The 21,065-nt window shown below is 49.3% G+C and overlaps 2 protein-coding genes, 2 long non-coding RNA genes and 1 pseudogene across 9 annotated transcripts in view; 3 read left to right on the top strand and 2 right to left on the bottom strand.

Moving 5' to 3' along the window:
• The window catches only part of LOC106993304 (uncharacterized), a 28,948-nt gene extending 16,516 nt beyond the window's left edge, over nucleotides 1-12,432 (bottom strand). The window contains exon 1 of the long non-coding RNA XR_001439509.3: nucleotides 12,404-12,432. This is a non-coding gene — a long non-coding RNA (uncharacterized LOC106993304). The remainder of the gene's footprint in view (nucleotides 1-12,403) is intronic.
• LOC144338644 (cytosolic iron-sulfur assembly component 2A pseudogene) lies at nucleotides 1,326-12,390 on the top strand (annotated as a pseudogene).
• A 167-nt stretch (nucleotides 12,433-12,599) lies between the features above and the next one.
• On the top strand, nucleotides 12,600-15,178 carry MRPL55 (mitochondrial ribosomal protein L55). Of its 4 annotated transcripts, none has more exons than XM_028826399.2 (4): nucleotides 12,600-12,638; nucleotides 13,576-13,658; nucleotides 14,000-14,201; nucleotides 14,948-15,178. In XM_028826399.2, exons 2-4 carry the CDS (start codon nucleotides 13,633-13,635, stop codon nucleotides 15,104-15,106), a joined length of 387 nt encoding a protein of 128 aa, XP_028682232.2. In that variant the 5' UTR covers nucleotides 12,600-12,638; nucleotides 13,576-13,632; the 3' UTR covers nucleotides 15,107-15,178. The 4 variants fall into 4 exon arrangements, with proteins under 4 accessions (XP_028682232.2, XP_001085425.2, XP_014970092.2 ...); XM_001085425.5 differs by having other exon boundaries at nucleotides 12,600-12,753; XM_015114606.3 differs by having other exon boundaries at nucleotides 12,600-12,753; nucleotides 13,573-13,658.
• Nucleotides 14,996-21,047, top strand: C1H1orf35 (chromosome 1 C1orf35 homolog). 3 transcript variants are annotated; one of them, XM_077938027.1, is made up of 8 exons: nucleotides 14,996-17,470; nucleotides 18,777-18,927; nucleotides 19,138-19,183; nucleotides 19,266-19,348; nucleotides 19,434-19,506; nucleotides 19,651-19,736; nucleotides 20,340-20,474; nucleotides 20,555-21,047. In XM_077938027.1, the coding sequence occupies exons 2-8, from the start codon at nucleotides 18,788-18,790 to the stop codon at nucleotides 20,673-20,675; spliced, it is 684 nt and encodes a 227-aa protein (XP_077794153.1). In that variant the 5' UTR covers nucleotides 14,996-17,470; nucleotides 18,777-18,787; the 3' UTR covers nucleotides 20,676-21,047.
• LOC114669965 (uncharacterized) lies at nucleotides 17,132-18,466 on the bottom strand. Its single transcript, XR_013395571.1, has 2 exons — nucleotides 18,343-18,466; nucleotides 17,132-17,450 (listed from the first exon to the last, which is right to left on the bottom strand). It is a non-coding gene; the product is annotated as an uncharacterized LOC114669965 (long non-coding RNA).
• Nucleotides 21,048-21,065: the final 18 nt, after the last annotated feature.

Below are 21,065 nucleotides of genomic sequence, written 5' to 3'. Positions count from 1 at the left end.
GAGTCTCTGTGAATCTGCTGTGATTCTGGGGGCTGCCCAATTCACAAATCATTCATTGCTCAGTTAAACTCCTTTAAATTTAATTTGGCTGAAACTTCTCTTTTATCAGGTGGTGTCAGAAGTGGGATTCGAGGTAGGGCCTCTAGCAACCCCCAGGAGTGCTTAGTGAATATGCAAGGTACCTGCAGGACCCACTTGTGTCCACTAATCTCTTGGAGCGGCTGAGGATTGTGGGTAAGCTCTCGGATTTCAGAGCTCCACAGATTTGTGTTTTGAGCTCTCTGAGTTTCTTTGAGCAAATTTCTGATTCCAAACTGGGTTTGGAGGTCACGACAGAAACTGGGCTGGGTGGCTGGGCATGGTGGCTCACCCCTGTAATCCCAGCACTTTGGGAGGCCGAGGCAGGCAGATCACGAGGTCAGGAGATTGAGACCATCCTGGCTAACACGGTGAAACCCCGTCTCTACTAAAAATACAAAAAATTAGCCAGGTGTGGTGGCAGGTGCCTGTTGTTCCAGCTACTCGGAAGGCTGAGGCAGGAGAATGGCATGAACCTGGGAGGTGGAGCTTGCAGTGAGCTGAGATGGTGCCACTGCACTCCAGCCTGGGCGACAGAGCAAGACTCCGTCTCAGAAAAAAAAAAAAGAAATTTGCCTGGGTACAGGAATGGATTTGATCTGGGAATTAACTGGCTTTGATCCAGTTAGAGGCCTTTTTACATACGACTGGGTCAGAAACAAACTGGTAGTAAGCAGTAATATTGCATGGGTTATACAATTTGGCTTTTGAAAATTCACAGGGATTTTTGTGTTCTACCCCTTTGTTTCATTTTTCTTGTGCACTTAGGTAGGAAAAATCACTGGCTAAGTTAATTAAGAGAACCTGAGAATAAAGCCAATATTTTAGGTAAAAATAGGAGTCTTAATTTCTGGAAAACTGAGTTCCTTCTGGGTTACACATTAGGCCTAGGAGGCAGCAAAGTCTTACAGAAATGGCAAAATCTTACTAGAGATAACTTACAGTGGAATGTTCTGAATGAGCAATGCATTGAAGTACATTTAAAAATAAGGGCTCTCAAAAAAGTCCCTTTTGGCTAAGAACGGGTTAGGCACTACGGAATGTTAACTGCTATTCTCTTTGGAATAACCTGCCTTGCACTCTTTGCTGATGGTTGAGGGTGACAGGATTAGGCATGTATGTACAGGATAGTGGCACATGGGGAGCTTTTTCCTCCCGAAAGGGGAAACTTGAGAGCTGATGGGACTGCGGGAAAAGATATCTTTGCTACTGACAAACAGCCACCTGAACTTTGCAGCATTGCTGCAATGAGTCAGTCTTTCTCTGGCCTCCTTGAGCTCTTCACCTTCCCCATCCTGCCACAGGTAATACTTTTCTTTCTCTACCTTTCCTTTCCTATCTTTTCTGTTACTCAGGGCAACCATCTGGCCCGGAGACCATATGTTGAAACTCCTAGTTGGAGGTTGGATTAAAGATGATGGGGCCCATCTGGGGACAAATTTAAGACTTGCCAGTTTGATATTGGCTGCTAAGCAGAGTGGCTAATGTCTATGTTTTATCACACATATTTTGCTCTGGCCAGAATGGAAACAGAAAATTTTCCTTTATGTTGTGTCTTGGCCCCCAGGGCTATGGTGCAGCCAGCTGGGTCATTAGGGCCACTCAGGGAAAGAGAACCCAGAAGTCTGTCACGCCAGCAAAAGCGTAAGAATTTCTTCGCAGTCAGACTTCTGGTCTCTCTCTCTCTCTCTCTCCCCCCCCTTCCCTCCCTCCCTCTCTCTCTGTGCAAACTCATTGAATGAATGGTAAAAATCACTGTTTATCTCCTCTGTAAATTTTGATTAATGGAAGAAAGGATTTGTGAGGCTAGTCTTAAACTGTAGCAAATCTGGTGTGCTTTGCGTGCCTTTCTGTATTGTTCTGTCATGAAGAGGGGTACCTTAGGATAGACGCCTGTAAGCCCACTTTTCAAGATGGTTCAGCAAATTGGTCAGTTATGTCCTTGGGAGCTTGACCTTGTAATTATGTGACCATGCTTTCTTTTTTCACAATGGTGGGCCAGGTTCAGGGTTCAATCCCTAGATTAGGGGATGAGCCTTTCTCATTAATATTTGGGTGACCTTTGCCATTTTTAAATTCTCTTCCCCTCCACAAACTGTCTTGAATTTTCCCTTCTCAGAGCACCTATGAGGTTATTTTTGGTAAAGTTTAAAAGCCAGAAATATCAGCCATTTGGCCTGGCTAAAGTCAGGTAATAAGAAATTTTAGAAGGACTTTATTAAAGAGTTCTATGGTTAAAAGTCAGCTTAATTAAAAGCAGATATTCAAGCTCTAACAGCCTGGGGCTCCTTGGGGAAAACAAGAGGCACCAGAAACCCTTTCCTGGCCCTGTTCTTCCAAGGACTCCACCCTAAAGCAAATAATCCAATTAAGAAACTTAAAAACTGGCAAAAAAAAAAAAACTTACAACTACTGTAGTAATCTTCCTCTGTCTGTCTGTGTAATTATATATGTGTTGTTGTGTGTGTAATGTTTACATAAAAGATCTCTGATTGACTTGAACAAAAATAGGCACTTAAATCAAATATTTTAAAAGAAAAATAAAAACTGTAATGCCTTTTAATTCAGGTAACTTTGGTAATCTTTGGAAAATAAAAACAGCTTTAAAAATTATTGAAAAAATAAAGACATTTATTTTAGCCTAAAATTTATTTATTTAGTATTTAGTGTTTAGTCTAGATTATGCAGGTCAGATATTAGGTTTTCTTCATACTTTAAGGTCATAAACTGCTTTGACTTTTGAAAATTGTTCAACTAATTTTGGAGACATTAAATTATAAATAAGGCCTGGGAATATGTGGAATTAGCTATGCTCCCTAGCTATGAAAAGAAGTTTATAAAGAAAAGAGACTTTATATAAGAAAGCGTCTTGTAAGCTAAATTCTTGTCCTAAAGTAAAATGACTGGTTTTTTAAAAGAGGGATGTTTAAGACAAGCCAGGAAGTCCAAGCATGTCATAGATGCTCTGTGTAAGTTGTGAAATGATTCATAAAAGAAAATTTATGCACCAAAAGTGAAAGTTGCTAAGAATTACCATTATAACATGTAATTCAAACTACTGAAAAAAATAGGTTTTAAGTGTTTTTGGTTAAGAGATTATAAGAGGGCATGGTAATATAAATTTTTGCCTAATTTAGAGGGTTAAAGGATTGTTTTAAATTAAATTAAACTAAAGGTTTAAAGAAATTGTGGAAGGTTTGTAAAAATTAACCTTGTAAAAGAAATTCTATGTGTGAAAATATTGACTAAATTTAAAGGGGTATTAATTTTTTTTCCCTAAAATGAACATCTAAATAAAAGCACAACAGGGTTTTCTTAAAGCACTAATCTGCTCTTTGACAAAAATTTGTAAAGGATTATAAAAGGTTTATGAAAATCTCACCTTATGGTCAAACTGATTAAGACTGGATATGTTTGTCTATGAGGTTATATTAAAAACTGTGGTTGACATTAATAGTCCACTAATGCAAGGGTGAAATGTGGCTTTCTCTCTTGAACAAAATTTTCATGTAATATTGAAAGATAATGAAAGATTTTGTTTGCCTTTTAAATACACTACCAAAAAAAAAAAAAAAAGGTGGGAGGGAATACACAAGAGATTATTTGGAAAGGTAAGTCTTCTATTAATGAGTAAAGGTTTTTGCCTTTTGAAAAATTTTTGAGTCATCATTTTGGCTAAATGAATGACTTATGGTAAACTGGAATTCTAGTTCATAATATCAAATATTTTAAACCTTTAACATTTTTTGTTTTTTGAGATGGAGTTGCACTCTTGTTGCCCAGGCTGGAGTGCAATGACACGATCTCAGCTCACTGCAACCTCCACCTCCTGGGTTCAAGTTATTCTCCTGCCTCAGCCTCCCGAGTAGCTAGGATTACAGGCATGCACCACCACGCCTGGCTAATTTTGTATTTTTAGTAGAGACGGGGTTTCTCCATGTTGGTCAGGCTGACCTGGAACTCCCAATCTCAGGTGAACCACCTGCCTTGGCCTCCCAAAGTGCTGGGATTACAGGCATGAGCCACCATGCCCAGCCTTAAACCTTTAACATATTTAATAGTCTTCCCAAAATCAAATTTCATCTTCAAAATGGTCTTTTCTCTGTTTTTTTTTTCTTTTTTTTTTTTTTTTTTTGAGATGTAGTCTTGCCCTGTCAGCCAGGCTGGAGTGCAGTGGCATGATTTTGGCTCACTGCAACCTCCACCTCCTGGGTTGAAGCAATTCTCTTGCCTCAGCCTCCCAAGTAGCTGGGACTATAGGCGTGCACCACTATGCTTTGCTAAATTTAGTATTTTTAGTAGAGATGGGGTTTCACCATGTTGGCCAGGGTGGTCTCAAATTTCTGACCTCAAGTGATCTGCCTGCCTCAGCTTCCCAAAGTGCTAGGATTACTAGGAGTACAGGTGTGAGCCACGACATCCAGCCCAAGATGGTCTTTCCTCTTCTTTTTTTTTTTTTTTTTGACTGGAGCTTCATTCTTGTTGCCTAGGCTGGAGTGCAATGGTGCAATCTTGGCTCACTGCAACCCCCCCTTCTCCTGGGTTCATGCAATTCTCCTGCCTCAGCCTCCTGAGTAGCTGGAATTACAGGCACCTGCCACCATGCCCAGCTAATTTTTTGTGTTTTTAGTAGAGACGGGGTTTCACCATATTGGCCGGGCTAGTCTCAAACTCCTGGCATCAGGTGATTCACCCACCTCAGCTTCCCAAAATGCTGGGATTACAGGCATGAGCCACCGTGCCTGGCCCCAAAATGGTCTTTTCTGGCCTGTAACTTTGGAATGCTACAGAGGGCCCCTAAAGCATCCAAAAGAGAGGTAAACATAATTATTTAACATGTTAAGTTACATGGAAGCATTGTCAAAATAAAAATAATATTTAATCATCAGTTTATATTTTAGTGGACAATAATATATGTTCCAAAATTGTAGGCCAGGCACAGTGGCTCACGCCTGTAATTCCCGCACTTTGGGAGGCCAAGGCGGGTGGATCACGAGGTCAGAAGATCGAGACCATCCTAGCTAACATGTTGAAATCCCATCTCTACTAAAAACACAAAAAATAAGCCAGGCGTGGTGGCAGGTGCCTGTAGTCCCAGCTACTCGGGGAGGTTGAGGCAGGAGAATGGCGTGAACCCAGGAGGCGGAGCTTGCAGTGAGCCGAGATGGTGCCACTGCACTCCAGCCTGGGCTACAGAGCAAGACTTCATCTCAAAAAAAAAAAATTTTATAGGATTTCTAAAATTCTAATATGTCTGAGTATATACTGTCAATCATAATTATGGTTATTATGTTATTATACATGACAGAAATAACCAGATTCCCTTGAATAAAACTGCTAACCCGAGTGGAACAGAAAAAATTAACTAAATACAGGCCAGGCACAATGACTCACACTTGTTATCCAGCACTTTGGGAAGCCAACGTGGGCAGATCACCTGACAGGGTCAGGAGTTCGAGACCAGCCTGGCCAACATGGCAAAACCCCGTATCTACTAAAAATACAAAAATTAGCTGGGTATGCAGTGCAAGTCTGTAATCTCAACTACTTGGGAGGCTGAGGCAGGAGGATCACTTGAACCCAGGAGGTGGAGGCTGCAGTGCGCCAAGATCATGCCACTGCACTCCAGCCTGGACAACAGAGTGAGACTCTGTCTCAAAAAAGAAAAAGAAAAAATTATTTAAATTCCAAGAAAATACTTTGCCAGATTTTCATGTTAAACCAGCCAATACTAAAATTGTTTAGATATACAATTTGAACTTCAAGGTCTGAGTCAAATTACCTATGATAACCCATTAGTTATCAGTGCTATGTACCTAAATTGGAAAAAAAACTGGTATTCAAGAGGACATAAGTCCAATGTTAAGCATGGACTCATGGAAAACCAGGATGGCCACCTTGTCCCTCTTGAGACTCTAAGGCTTTTGTTATTAAAGGTTCTGGATTTTATGACTCATCATGGAAAAGATAAAATGATCCAAATTGAATATACTGATGTGGTTAATTTGTAAATTGCAAAAACTGTTTAAAACCAGTGCTTCCACAGTTGCCAGGGACAGCAGAGCTGAGGCTGCTCTCCTGGACACTGAGCAGAGTCCTGTGGCTCTCGGGCCTTTTTGAGTGAGGAGCTGCTGGGCAGCCTGGGATCATGGAAGAGAAAGCGCTAGAGGTTTATGATTTGATTCAAACTATCTGGGACCTAGAAAAGCTCAATACATTAGAAGAACTGGAATTGGTAAAGGAAAGTTACATGGAAGTTAAGGAGATAAATGAAGAAGACTATCTGGTTATTACCAAGTTTACACCAGAGTACCTCATTGATATTTGGCAATTCTTATGGGGCTGTGCTTAAGAATAAAACTTCAGCGGTGTTTACCATTTAAACATAAGTTGGAAATCTACATTTCTGAAGGAACCCACTCAACAGAAGAAGACATCAGCACACAGATAAACAACAAAGAGCAAGTGGAGGCTGCAATGGAAAACCTCAGCTTATGGGAAACTGTGGAACAGTGTGTCCTTGAACCTGACTGGTAGGTATTTTAAGAGTCACTAACCTGTAATTGATATATTTGTTTAAACTCTTTGTATAATGTCAAAGACTCACGTTTAACACATAGATGATTTGTACCTCAGATCATTTTTAAAGGATTATTTCCAAGCAAGATTTAATTTTAAGGTAGTACCTAATTTGTTCAGTGTATAACATTCTCAGGATCTGTAACACTTAAATGATCAGACAGAATAATATTTTCTAGTTATTATGTGTAAGATGAGTTGCTATTTTTCTGATGCTCATTCTGATACAAACACTTTTCATGTCCAATATCTACTGTGCCCAAATGTACTCAATTTAAATAATTACTCTGTAAAATAAATAAGCAGATGATTCTTGTTTAAAAAAAAAAAAAGCAGCCAGGCACAGTGGCTCACGCCTGTAATCCCAGCACTTTGGGAGGCCAAAGTGAGGATCACAAAGTCAGGAGTTCAAGACCAGCCTGGCCAATATGGTGAAACCCTGTCTCTACTAAAAATGTAAAAATTAGCTGGGTGTGGTGGCGGGTGCCTGTAGTACCAGCTACTCAGAAGGCTGAGGCAGGAGAATCGCTTGAACCCAGGAGACGGAGGTTGCAGTGAGCCGAAATCAGGCCCCTGCACTCCAGCCTGGGCGACAGAGCAAGACTCCATCTCAAAAAAAATAAATAAATAAAAATAAAAAATAAAACCAATGGTTGGTTCCATATTCCTGGGAAGGTAATCAAACCTTCAGGTACATTTGGCTACCTGAAGCCAATGGGTCATTTAAACATGTATAAAAGAATTTCATTGCACTGTCATTTTCAATGCATGTTTTATGTTATAGCAGCTAATTACTATGCCAGAGTATATTTTCACCAGATAAAGAAAACTTTTTATGATTCACTGAGGACAATCAACCCCTTCACAATCTAGAACCTGAAGACTGAATCCTCTGAGAACATCAGAGAAAGACTGTCCTTCTATACTGCAACAAAACTTTGGAAACTTGAACCTTGGGTTCATAAACAACTGAGAGGGGTCCCTCTACACTCGCGGAACTGTACACCTTTCAGAATCCTTAAGGTAAAACTAACCCAGAAAGTTTCTTCCCAGAAGAAGGTGGCATCCTTGACGTGAACAGCTTTTCCCAAGATCATGGATCAAGACTTCTATCATAAGACTCTTATCTTTGAATATTTTTTCCCTGTTTATGCCTCTATGAACAATAGAAAATGGGTTCTATTATGTTCAGTTATACGGTATACTTTTATTTGTGAAGGATTTTGCAGCCAGCCTTATACATGAATAATCTTATACTTTGATAAGGACAAGATGAAGGCCCAATGTAGGTGAAAAACTTTAATTGTACATACATTTCCTCATAATCAGTAAAAACTCCTCTTAACCCACATCATGGGTTTTAACGGAATCTCTTTAGAGAACATTGCCGGGGGCCTTCACTTTTCTAAAAGGACGTCATTTGTTAGGTCCTTTTTCCTTGGTTTAGAATAAAATAGGCAATAATTAAAAATGTATCCCTCATAATAGGCTCTCTAGCAGATTCTACTGTAAAGGCTATCATTACACAACAGACTTTAAATTCTCTTGTGAAAGTTATGCTAAATAATAGAATTAGCTAAACAGAAAAGTACCTGTGCAGCTGCTGGCACTTGTGGCCTATGGAGGAATACATTAAATGTAGATTATAAAAATTCAGGCCGGGCACGGTGGCTCACGCCTGTAATCCCAGCACTTTGGGAGGCTGAGGTGGGCGGATCACGAGGTCAGGAGATCGAGACCATCCTGGCTAACACAGTGAAACCCCGTCTCTACTAAAAATACAAAAAATTAGCCGGGCATGGTGGCGGGTGCCTGTAGTCCCAGCTACTCTGGAGGCTGAGGCAGGAGAATGGCGTGAACCCAGGAGGCGGAGCTTGCAGTGAGCCGAGATTGTGCCACTGCACTCCAGCCTGGGTGACAGAGCGAGACTCTCTAAAAAAAAAAAAAAAAAAAAAAAAAAAGAAATTCAGTTGTAGAGGATTAATGAAAAGATCATTTAGTCAAGCAAGTAGACCCTTTATCTCACTCATTCTTTAATCTATTTAATTTTAGGCGGTTTGGTTTATGCGGACCCTGGGTAACAGAGCACACTCCAAACTCTTGGTATTATCCTCCCAATAGGCATAATAAGAGTCTCCCTGGTGCACTGTATTCTCTCTAAGGTTTTAAATGTTTGCATGCAGCCATCTCTAGAACCTCAAATGGTCTCTCTTCAACTGGAATGAAAGAGCTGAAAGAAATATGTGACCATGAGGATACCATAACCTATGAATGATGTGCTGACACCAGAAACCCAAAATTATGGTAACAGAGTGGTGCTAAGGCCCCAAATTTTGGTCACACTCTCACCTAAGTGAGAACCTGACCAAAAAGGGGGAATTTTTTTAAAAAAACACAATTATGGGAGGCCATTGTTTTGGACTAAGCTCATGCACTAGGTCCCAACAGGCCAAACCAAACTAAAATGGAGTCACTCATGCTACATGTAACATAATCAAACTAAGGATACACATAAATCCTAGAACAGACCAGGTTTTTTCTCCTGTAAACAGAATGTTCCAGCATAAAGACATACCCTCTACTCAGTCTTTGTTCCTACCTTTGGAAAACTCATTGTTCTACTGTTTCCCAGTGGGTTTCAGGAGCAAATAAGTACATCTACAATGGTGACAGTGACAACTACTAAAGTTTTGGTCAATCTCTCAAAATTGAGAAAATGACCAAAAGAGGGGAGTTGTTGAAGCGAACTAAATATGGCCTGAGAAGGACTTCATACTTCTATATTTGAGTTCTTGCGGATGAACTGCAACCTAGCTTAAGGTAGATAGATTGAAAACCTAACAGGAGTATGCAACTGTAACAATAGCTGCCTCCTGGCCAATCCCAGAGGCTGCACTTCAACCATTCATATACTGCTGAGTGTTCAAACTGTGTTCAAATAAGGCAAACAACCTGAAAACAATCCAGCCGTTTTGTACTTCACTTCCAATTTCTGTACATCATTTACCCTTTGTTTGTCTACAAATCTTCCACCACGTGGCTGCGCTGGAGTCTCTGTGAATCTGCTGTGATTCTGGGGGCTGCGTGATTAGCGAATCGTTCATTGCTCAATTAAACTTTAAATTTAATTCAGCTGAAGTTTTTATTGTATCAAGTGTAAACCAAAAATAAAAAAAAACTTATAAGGCTCCCCAGCCATCTAAATAGACTTCCTCCTTGGCCAGGGAACTCTTAATTTTCTTTCCTTTTTTTTTTTTTTTTTTGACGGAGTCTTGCTCTGTCACCCAGGCTGGAGTGCAGTGGTGCGATCTCTGCTCACTGCAACCTCTACCTCCCAGGTTCAAGTGATTCTCCTGCATCAGCCTCCCAAGTAGCTGGGATTACAGGCGCGCATCACCATGCCTGGTTAATTTTTGTATATTTTTTAGTAGATACTGGGTTTCACCATGTTGTCCAGGCTGGTCTTGAACTCCTGACCTCAAGTGATTCACCCGCCTCTGCCTCCCAAAGTGTTGAGATTACAGGTGTCAGCCACCGTGCCTGGCCTGGAACTCTTAAAATTTAACCTGAAAGACCGGTTCAGGCCATGATAAGAAGTGGGGGTCAGACATGCCTCATTATACCTCTCTGGCATTAACATCAACATAGACTTTAAGTCTGATAAACATTTTACAACCTATTCTCTCTGAAGCTTAATAGCTGAAAGCTTCCTCTGCAAATAAGAACTTTGGTCTCCACAATCATATATATATATATATACATATATATATATATATATACACATAATTTTTTTTTTTTTTTTTTGAGATGGAGTCTCACTCTGTCACCTAGGCTGGAGTGCAGTGGTGCAATCTCAGCTCACTGCAACCTCTGCCTCCCGGGTTCAAGTGATTCTCCTGCCTCAGCTCCCTGAGTAACTGGGATTACAGGCACACACCACCACGCCCAGCTAATTTTTGTATTTTTAGTGGAGAGGAGGTTTCATCATGTTGGTCAGGCTGGTCTCAAACTCCTGACCTCGTGATCCGCCTGCCTCAGGTTCCCAAGGTGCTGGGATTACAGACGTGAGCCACTGTACCTGGCCCACAGTCTTTTATCTTAACCCAGACATTCCTTTCTGTTAATGCCTGGTCTTTAGGTAAATTCAACCAATTGTCAAACAAAATTTTTAAGTCCACCTATAAGCTGGAAGCCACCATCCTCGACCCCCGCGTTGAGTTGTCATGCCTTTCTGAACCAAACCAATATAGGTTTTAAATGTATTTGATTGATACCTCATGCCTCCCTAAAACGTATAAAACCAAGCTGCACCCTAACCACCTTGGGAACATGTTCTCAGGACCTCTGTCCTGAGGGCTGTGTCACAGGCCATGGTTACTCATATTTGGCTCAGAATAAATCTCTTGAAATATTTTACAGTTTGACTCTTTTTGTCAACAACAGCAAGCCACCAGCACTCCTGGTGAGGGAAGGGTAGAGGGAACTTTTTATCAGCGAAATGGGAGAGGTTCACAGAAACTGCTTAGAAAGAGTTCATTGGTTCCAGAGGCCCAACGCCAAAGCTCAAAGTTGTCCTCAGTTCATTGGTGGAGCTGCCATTGCTGGGCAAATGTTTCTTCCGAGCATCTTATCTGAATTACTGTAGTCACAAAGATCGTCTAAATTTTATCAAAGTAGGAGACCCGCGAATGACACAAAAGGGTTTCTTGCGAGGTTTTTCGAAAGTCCTTGTAAATAGTTCTTATCTCACACACTAGGCCTGAGCCTCCTGTCCTTCCCAGCCCTGTCTGTCTGGGCCTGACAACGTGATTTCATTCCTTATTCGTAACTTTCACAAAACAAAGGCCCTGGTCTCATGAACTCACTGCACAAAGTGACCCTGGTTCGCTGGGGGCAGATAAGCGATGCTATCTGCCTGCCCTGGTCCAAACATCTCATCTGGAATACTGCAGGCCAGTGGAAATGCCCGGAATAAACTCTGCTTACAAGGTAATAGCGAGCCTCACTGGCATTTCAGAAATGGCGTGACAGCTGCTTCCTTAGGGCCCTCCCCACTCCATTTTGGTTACGTTGTGACATAAATTACTCCATTTTGAACTACAGGGTCATTCCTCAGCCTCCGCCAACCCCGCGGATCCCCCCTCAGCCCTGCTGTATCAGCCTTTCAGATCCTCCTTCAGCCTCTCAGGTCCCCCTCAGCCCGCTGCGTCCCTCTTCAGCCCCACCTTGAACTTTCCTCATCCCCAGAGATCCTCCCTCAGCCTCCCTTGATTCCCACCTCAGCGCCCAAGGATCCTCCCTCACTGCCCCCTGGGACCTCCCTCAGTTCTGCGGATCCCCCCTCAGCCTCTTGGGACCTCTCACCCCTTCTAGATCCTTCCTCAGCCCCGCAGATCCTTCCGCAGCTCCCCCTGGATCCTCCCTCAGGCCAGCTGGTGCCCACTCAGCCCCGCGCATCCTCCCTCCCTCAGCCCCCACCGGGATCCTCCCGCAGCCCCACCTGGGTCCTCCCTCAGCCCAGCTGGTGCCCCTTCAGCCCCGCGGATCCTCCCTCAGTTCCCTTGCGTCCTCCCTCAGGACCCCTGGGTCCTCCCTCAGACCTCCGGGACCTCTCTCAACTCTCCTGGATCCTCCCTCAGCCCTGCGGATCCTCCTTCAGCTCCCCACCCGGGGTCCTCCCTCAGACCCGCGGGTCCCCCTCGACCCCGCTGGCCTGCCCTGGTCCTCCCGTAAGAACGGAGGTCACCTGGCCGACGCCGCCTCGCTCCTCGTACTGCAACAGCGCCCCGCAGGCCTCGCCTACCTAGGCTTCGCCCCGCCCACGAGATTACATCACACCGCGCCGGCCCCGCCCAACGGGGGGGTATATCTTGGTGTCTCACCGCCCACTCTTGCCTCGCCCCGCCATGGAATACGTCCTACCGCGCGACGCAGCGCCTGCCAGTGACGTTGTGGGCTGCGGCGCTGCAGCACCCAACGCAGTGAGTGTGCTGTGACCTCCTGCGTGGCCTCGTCCCTGGTCTTAGTTTCCACCGGGCAGTGGGAGTCAGGACCGCCTGTCCTCAGGCCCCTCCTCAGCGACTGTAGCGGCTGCAGGTTGGCGCTTCGTGTGGGCGGGGAGCAGAGGCGGGGGGCGCTGTACTCTCCCTGTGGAGTCCGGAGGGAGGGAGGCAGGGAAGGGGACTGGGGGCTGCACCTGTACTGGGCCCTTGTCCCCATGCGGTCTAGCAGGAAGGAAGAGGGAGCTTCCCCTGAAGACCCTCCTGGACCAGCCCCAGGCTCCTGTGCTCGTGAGGCCGAGGGAGAGGGATGTCGGCATAGGACACGGAGCAGGATTTCCATTTTAGAGGCAGCCGGACCTGTCTTCAGGTCCCTTCCTTGGTGAAAGGGGTACGCCAGAGGAAGCTGGGCGCTCGGCCGCCGTGCAGCCTCGTCTCCTGGAATCTGAGTATTGGAAACTGGGCTTTCACCTCGGATAACTTAGCACAGACTCCCATGGGAATCCAGGTCACAGCAAAGCAGCCCTGGGCCTCCATTCTCCTTTAAGCAAGCATGACAATCCTCACCTGACTGGGTTTTTATTAAAACTAGCAATGACCTTAGAAAGCAAGGCATGACCTCAGCTCCACTTTTGAGGCTGCAGTCCATTTAGAGAGGTTTCCCAGACTCGGTAACGGCCAGAACAAACAGCCTGTGCCCTGCCGCAGACTGAGTCAGAATTTTTGGGAGTAGTGACCAACTTCTGCTTTTGGAAAAACCTCTACAGGCGGTTCTGAGAAGTCCAAGGGTTGCTGGGAGAGGTTGGTGAGTGGCGTGTTGATTACATGTGTCTTGGAAGCATCCTGGGCTGGGATTTGATGTGAACCCATTAGGTGGAAGAACCTTTTAAAAAAGATGTCTTCATTCTCTGCCTAGCAGGTTGCACGCCAGGGCCTGTACTTACCACCACCACGTGCCACGGGACTCTAAGGAGGAATGGCGGCCGTGGGCAGCCTGCTTGGGTAAGCATGGACTTTTAGGCCCCTGGGTATTACTGTCACGGGCCACCCCAGGGAACCCCTCTATTCAGCAGGAAATGGCCATTCTAATCCTCCCTAGTCCCAGCTATTATCCACTGTCCCCTGTGCTGGAAGCTTTGTGCCCTTGCTCAGCCTGGCAGGCTCTTCCTGGCTAGGGGGCCAGAGTGGCTCTGACCACAGCCTGCGGCTCCTCAGGAAGCCCTGAGGCTCATCCTGCTCCTGGCATGGGTCACCAGCTCTGGTAGTGTCTCCTGTTGCCTGGCAGTGCCCCATCACGGCCAGCCTCAGTCATGTTGGACCAGTGCTTACACGTTTATCTGCAGCCTGCTGAGGCAGAGCACCGTGAAGGCCACCGAACCTGCACTCCGCCACCTGCACACATCCTCCTGGCAGGCCGACAGCAGCAGGGCCTCACTCAGTCGTGTGCACCGCCAAGCTTATGCACGACTCTACCCTGTACTGCTGGTGAAGCAGGATGGCTCCACCATCCACATCCGCTACAGGGAGCCGCGGCGCATGCTGGCGGTAAGCTTCCCTCTCCAGGTGCTTCCAGGTGCTGGGCTGGGGTTCAGGCTGTGGTGGCGGTGCTGGTGGCCAGTTGCCTTAGGATGGACATGTGGCTGTGGTCACTGTACCACATGACAGGAGTCAGGGGAGCAGGTGGTTGTTGGAGGATTGGAGGAAGGCTCAGATCCAAAACTGACTCTTAAGTGCCAAAATTAGATAGGACTAACCAGTAGTGTGTTTTTATTTTTAAAATTTATTTTTTGAGACAGGGTCTTGCTCTGTCAACCAGGCTGGAGTGCAGAGGCATGATCTCAGCTCACTGCAGCCCTGACCCCCTGGACTCATGCAGTCCTCCCACCTCAGCCTCCCGAGTAGCTGGGACTGCAGGTGCACACCACCATGCCTCGCTAACTTTTTGAAATATTTTTTGTACAGATGGGGTTTCTCTGTTGCCCAGGCTAGTCTTGAACTCTTGGGCTCAAGTGATCCTCTCACCTCAGCCTCCCAAAGCACTGGGATTACAGGCATGAGTGAGCCACCATGCCTGGCCTTGTGTGTTTTTAAAAACATCAAATCTGGGGAAAACACAGAACAATTTATTTTGAAGATTGAAAGCTTTGAAGGGAGAGACCAATAAGAATGTTTGAAAATTAAGCTAGTATAGGATGGAAAACACAAGTTGACAGGAAAGCCCTGGGCTGTCCCCTCAGTAGTTCTCAAGGTCCCTTGATCCACATGGACAAAACTTGGTCTGTCCCCTGCAGATGCCCATAGATCTGGACACCTTGTCTCCTGAGGAACGCCGGGTCAGGCTGCGGAAGCGTGAGGCTCAGCTCCAGCCGAGGAAGGAGTACAAGCAAGAGCTCAGTGATGACTTTCATGTGGAGCACTACCAACAGTTCTGGAACAGGACCAAGAAGTGACTGTGGCTCCAGCCACCCCGGGACGTTGATAAGATGGGAGGGCTGTTCTTAAATCACATATTCTTGAAGCTGCCACCTGGAGTCTGTGTCTGTCCCCACACTTGGTGTGAGCCCCAGACTGGCAGCTCGTCCCCTGAAAGGCACGAGCTCAAGCACAGAGAGGGCTTAGTGGACTAGCAGGGTGAGGGTTGGTTTAGATCAAACCTGTGGGCTTTGGACACTGCTCTGGGGCTGTGGTGCCCACGAACAACTGTGTAGGCAGTACCCAATACCTCCAAGCTCTAAGCTGTGCCTTCCCAGCCTCAGAGGCACCAAGGCGACTGCCCTCCTGACAGCACAGTGGCCCTCAGGTTGGTTCCTAGGAGGGCCTGGGTGTTCTGGGACTCAGGCATCAACCTTGGTGGGGCAGCCCTAGGACCATCTGGACCACAGCCTGCAGCTCCCTGCCCTGGCCCTGCATTCCCAGGCTGCCCCAGGGAAGGTCCTGCCCTGGGAGGGTCCCCAGAGGAGCAGCCAGCCCTGGTTGTCCTTGACTGCTAATGGGGTCTGAAAAGCACAACCCAGGGAGATCCACAGACCCTGCTCCATCTGTCCAGAGGCTGATTTCACTTAGGACCAGCTCCAGCTGATGTGCAGGTACCTTCACACACACATCAGCCCAGGTTTTGGACAGCTCAGGGCCCGGACTGCTTCCTGTCCCTGTCCTGGGGTGTTACTGGGTCCCAGCTGGCAGGCTGTCTCACTGACACCTGGAGTGCCCAACAAACACTTCTTGCAGTGGTGTTCTGGGATTGCCAGGCAGGTCAGAGTGTGCTGTCGTGCCCCTGTGATGACAGTGCTTGTAACTGAGGAGCCTGGGCAGTGTCCGCACCTCACAGGCCCTTCCCTTGTCCCTTAAGTTTGTTCCTGGCCCTCTGCTCATCCTGCCGGCCTTCAGCTCTGCTGAGAAGAGCCTGCAAGGGATGTCCCCTGTCCCTGTGACCCAGCAGTGCCTGACCTCACATGGATGGGCTGTGTGGCCGCCTGGGACTCTGCCTTGCAGGGTTACTTCCTGAGCAGCCTCCCTGGAGCCCCCGTCTCTGAAGTTGTGGCTCAATCCCTGTGGCATATAGAGCCAGCTGCCCGGCCACACTGTGCAGTCACTTGGCCCCCTCCTCCAGTGTACCCAGCCTCCTCCCTCTATAGTGGGTTCCCCTGGGAACTCCACTGCCCCTCTACTTACTCCCTCACCTCCACCCTCCTGGGTCCAGCTTTGCTGCTGTCACAGAGGACACCACTGTGATCAGTGCCCCTAGCTGGGACTCCACCCAGCAGGCACAGGCCATGCAACCTCCACCGCGGTGACCCCTCCTCCTGTGGCCTATGGCTTGTCAGGCTAATGGGCCCAAAACTAACCAGGTCTTCCCCAGAAACCTGGTCCTCTTGTTGACAGGTGGCTGCTTCATCCTCACAGTTGCCCAGACCAGAGCCTCAGAGCCGTCCTGGACTCTTCCCCAACGTCCACCTGGCCCTGCTATCCCCTCTCCACCACACCTGATATCCAGTCAGTGGTCACACTCCACAGCCGGGCCCTGCCCACATGGCCGAAGTCCACCCTGGCCTGGCAAGCCGCAATTGCACCCAGGAGTTGATGCCCTACACCCAAGGAAGCCTTCCCAGGAGTGGGCCAGTCACCTTCTGTGTGCCAGGCTGTGGCCTGCTGCTCTGCCCTTGCCATGCACCTGCTCCATGATGCAAGCTCACACAGCACCTCATGAGGGAGATGGCAGCCGGTACTTGCTAAGTAGATAGATAAGCCAGATGGGCTGTTTGCCAGGCTGCTCTAACAGCCTGACCCATGGACTGGGTCACTAAGAAACAGACATTTCCCACAGTTCTGGACACTAGACCTGTGTTTCATCCAGTTCAACCTGTGGCTGGAATTGCCCCAAAAGTGGTGGCAGTAGAGTTCCCACAAGGGAGTGCCCCACACCATGCTGAGATGGGGCTGGTTAGGATTCTACAGAAAGATTGAGCATGCCAGGGTAATGCGCCGAGAGCATTTATTAGCAGGGCTTTTGTACAGAGTGGGCTGCAGCAGTTCTTGCAACAGGTGGTGAGAGAAATGAATGTTCTCTCTAGGTATGTCCATGGGGAGGGGGTTGTCGAATGGAGTTTATATGAGGGTTTAAGGAATCTGGCTCAGGCTGGGTCCAGTTTCTTTCTGTGTTTTGAGCAACAACCTAGATGCTGTCATCTGTGCCTGGGAACGTTCATGGCTATGGCTCAGGTTCAAGTCTGCAGACGAAATTATACCGTTGGCGAGGTCACAGAGCGGCTAAGGGACTCTGCTTCTTGGTCACCACTGGGAATGAAAGTGGAAAGGTGAAGCAGGGGGATGCCACAACCTCCAAAATCAGGGTGCCCATCATGCTGAGGTTCTGGGAAGGGGTCTCTTCCAGACTACAGACTTCCCGCTGCCTTCGCACAGTGGAAAGCTGCACAAAGCTCTCGGGTCTCTTTTATGAAGGCTCTGTCGTCATGACCTAGTCACCTCCGAAGCACCAACGCCTTGGGTTGGGGATTTCACGTGGGAGTTAGGGTGCACATTCAGTTTACCACGGCAAGGATGGGACCAGTGCTCTGAGGGTGTCTGGGTAGCTGCTGGTTCATCCAGAAGTTTACTGGGTAATACTCAGAAATTCCACAAATCATTAGGGCATTACCTTGTTAAGCTCCCCATATGGAATCGCGGCTGGCAGTGACCAATTGGCGGTGTTAGCTAGGCGCATCCTGTGTGTTTTCTTTTTTTATGAGACAGGGTCTCGTTCACTCGCTCAGGTTGGAGCGCAGTGGCGCGATCTCCTGGGCTCAAGAGATCCTCCCGCCTCAGCCTCAAAGCGTTGGGACTACAGGCGCGCAAGCAAGCGCGCGCCCGGCCCATTTTAACTTTTTTTTTTTTTGAGACAGAGTCTCGCTCTGTCGCCCAGGCTGGAGTGCAGTGGCGCGATCTCGGCTCACTGCAACCCCGCCTCCCGGTTCAAGTAATTCTCCTGCCTCAGCCTCCTGGGTAGCTGGGATTACAAGTGTGCACCACCACACCCGGCTAATTTTTGTATTTTAGTAGAGACGGGGTTTCACCATGTTGGCTAGGCTAGTCTGGAATTCCCGACCTCAAGCGATCCGCCTGCCTGGGCCTCCCAAAGTGCTGCGGGAGCCACAGCGCCCAGGCCGGTTTTAACCATTTTTAAACGTACAGTTCAGAGGCGTTCCCGCGCTGGGCAGGATAGGCGCAGTGCGCAGGCGCCCAAAGCCTGCTTGAAGGTGACGCGCGGGAGCACAGAGCCGGGGCGGTGCGCTGCGCAGGCGCGCGGGGCGAAGCCGGGTGGGCGCCGGGTGACGTCACGGCGCGCGACGCGAAGGCGGGGTCGGGCCTGGGTCCTACGGTAGTGGGTACAGAGGGTCCGGGGTTGCGGGTCGCAGGCCGCAGGCCCCAGGGAACTGCCTCCCGGGCGCCATGTTCGGTTCCAGTCGCGGAGGCGTGCGCGGCGGGCAGGACCAGTTCAACTGGGAGGACGTGAAGACTGACAAGCAGCGGGAGAACTACCTGGGTCCGTGGGCGCGGTGGGCGCGGTGGGCGCGGCGGGCGGCCTCCCGGGGGGCGCTGGGCTCACGGCGCCTACGTCCGCAGGCAACTCGCTGATGGCGCCCGTAGGCCGCTGGCAGAAGGGCCGCGACCTCACCTGGTACGCCAAGGGCCGGGCGCCGTGCGCGGGCCCGAGCCGCGAGGAGGAACTGGCAGCAGTGCGGGAGGCGGAGCGGGAGGCGCTGCTGGCCGCCCTGTGAGTGTCCGCGGACATCAGCGGTCGGTGCTTGGGACTTCGCTGCCGGGGCAGGGTGGGGCCAGGGGCGGGGGCTGGGGGTCGGGCTGGGCGGGGGCGGGGCTGCGGGGACTTGCGCGGGTGGGACCCTCAGGATGAAGGCTGGAGTGGTGAGGACCCGTGGTGGGAGGAGGTCTGTCCGTCCTGACGCCTGCTCTGGTCCTCTCGCAGTGGCTACAAGAACGTGAAGAAGCAGCCCACGGGCCTGAGCAAGGAGGTAACTCCCTGGAGTGGGGGGCACGTGGAGGGCCGTGGGTGTGGGGCCGTCCGGAACGCTGCCTGTGCTCCCGCACCTGCAGGATTTCGCGGAGGTCTGCAAGCGGGAAGGAGGCGACCCGGAGGAGAAGGGCGTGGACCGGCTGCTGGGGCTGGGGAGCGCCAGGTGCGAGCAGGTTTCCAGGGGAGGGCAGAATTGCTCGGGTGAGGCGGGCCCTTGACGGACTGTCTTCATCGCCGTGTTCCTGCAGTGGCTCCGTGGGCCGCGTGGCGATGTCCCGAGAGGACAAGGAAGCCGCCAAACTGGGGCTGTCTGTGTTCACGGTAATTCCCCGCCCCGCCTGACCGCAACAGGGGCCAACAGGGGTGGCGCAGGGCGGGGGCACTGAACGTAGCTCCCCGGGGCGCTGCGGGGCGTGGTGTGGGGCCGGCCCTCAGACTCTTCCCCAGAGCGCGATTCTCCCGCAGCATCACCGCGTAGAGAGCGGCGGGCCCGGGACCTCGGCAACCTCGGCCAGGAGGAAGCCGCGGGCGGAGGATCAGACGGAAAGCAGGTGAGGCTGCACCTACTGGGCGAGCTGCGCGCCGGAGGGGGTCTCGGGAGGACCTCAGCGGCTCCCGCTCCGGCAGGTGGCAGCTTCTCTTGGCGCACCGGCCCGGCCGGTGGCCTGCCCTACTTTACTTCCTGTCCCACTTACTCCTAGGTTTTTCTCTAGGGGAGTTTCTCGGGTCACCCTTGAAGAGAGGTCCTAAGTACTGGCAGTGGTCGCGGGCTGCGCCGTGGGAGGGCGCTCAGGACCTGCGGCGGGGCCTTTTCCTTCCATGGGTGGCACCTCCAGGGCTTCTCTTGGGTGGTGAGCCTGGGCCTGACCCCAAGAGTGGCCTGGTGGGTGCAAGTAGGAAGGTGTCAACCTGTCAAGGGCACAGCTGGGGTGTAACAGGGCCGTGCTGTGGAGATAGGGATATCGCATCAGTTTCTAACCCAGGGCAGCCACTGGCCACGTGACTGCATTACTGAGGAGTGGAATTGGTAGTCTGATTTAACTGATTTAAAGACGCACTTGTGGGTGGTGGCTTCATCTCCTGGTTGGGGTCTGTGTTCACTCTCTTGGCCTGCAAGACTAGGGTCTGAGGTGCGCCTTGTATCCTCCTTGTAGCTCTGAGAGCCACAGGAAAAGCAAGAAGGAGAAGAAGAAAAAGAAAAAGAAGAAACACAAGAAAGAGAAGAAGAAGAAAGACAAAGAGCACAGGCAGCCAGCTGAGGCTGCCTCCTCTCCCACATCTCCCGAGAGGTATGCCCTGGTCTGTGTCTGCCTCTTGTGGGTGGGAGCCTGGTTGACTCCTTCTGAGTGACTGCCCTTGGTCTCCCCAGGCCCAGGCACCACCACGACTCCTATTCCAACTCCCCCTGTTGTAAGAGGAGGAAGCGGGGACACAGTGGGGACAGGAGAAGTCCGTCTCGCAGGTGGCATGACAGAGGCTCTGAGGCCTGATGGCTGGACCCTGCTCACTGCTATTGTGGGACCCTGAACTCTCCCTTTGCCTTGCTTGCCTCCTGCCTCGGAAGCCCCTCGTGTGTGGGTGAAGCCCGGGGCTGCTCCTGTGGAAGTGGCTCTGGGCACCAGCCTGTGGGGCTAATGGCTAGACAGCTAGCTCTGGAAAACCTCCAGGTTTCACATAGCGGGGATGGTCCCTGGCTTGCCCTGTGAAGGTGAACCTGCCCAGAGGTACCAGTAGAAGCTGGACTCCCTCTGCCAGTAGAGACAGCAGCCATGGGCCTATGAGCGGTCTAACTGTGGCCAAGTATGGTGACCTCTATTTTTCCTTACATTGACTCTTTGTATTTCAATAAATATATTTTAAAAGGAAGGTGTATCATCCTA

Source organism: Macaca mulatta, chromosome 1 (assembly GCF_049350105.2).
Source record: "Macaca mulatta isolate MMU2019108-1 chromosome 1, T2T-MMU8v2.0, whole genome shotgun sequence".
NCBI classification, from domain to species: Eukaryota; Metazoa; Chordata; class Mammalia; order Primates; family Cercopithecidae; genus Macaca; species Macaca mulatta.
The sequence above is the reverse complement of the archived record's forward strand: the minus strand, read 5'-3'. Positions and strand labels throughout refer to the sequence as shown.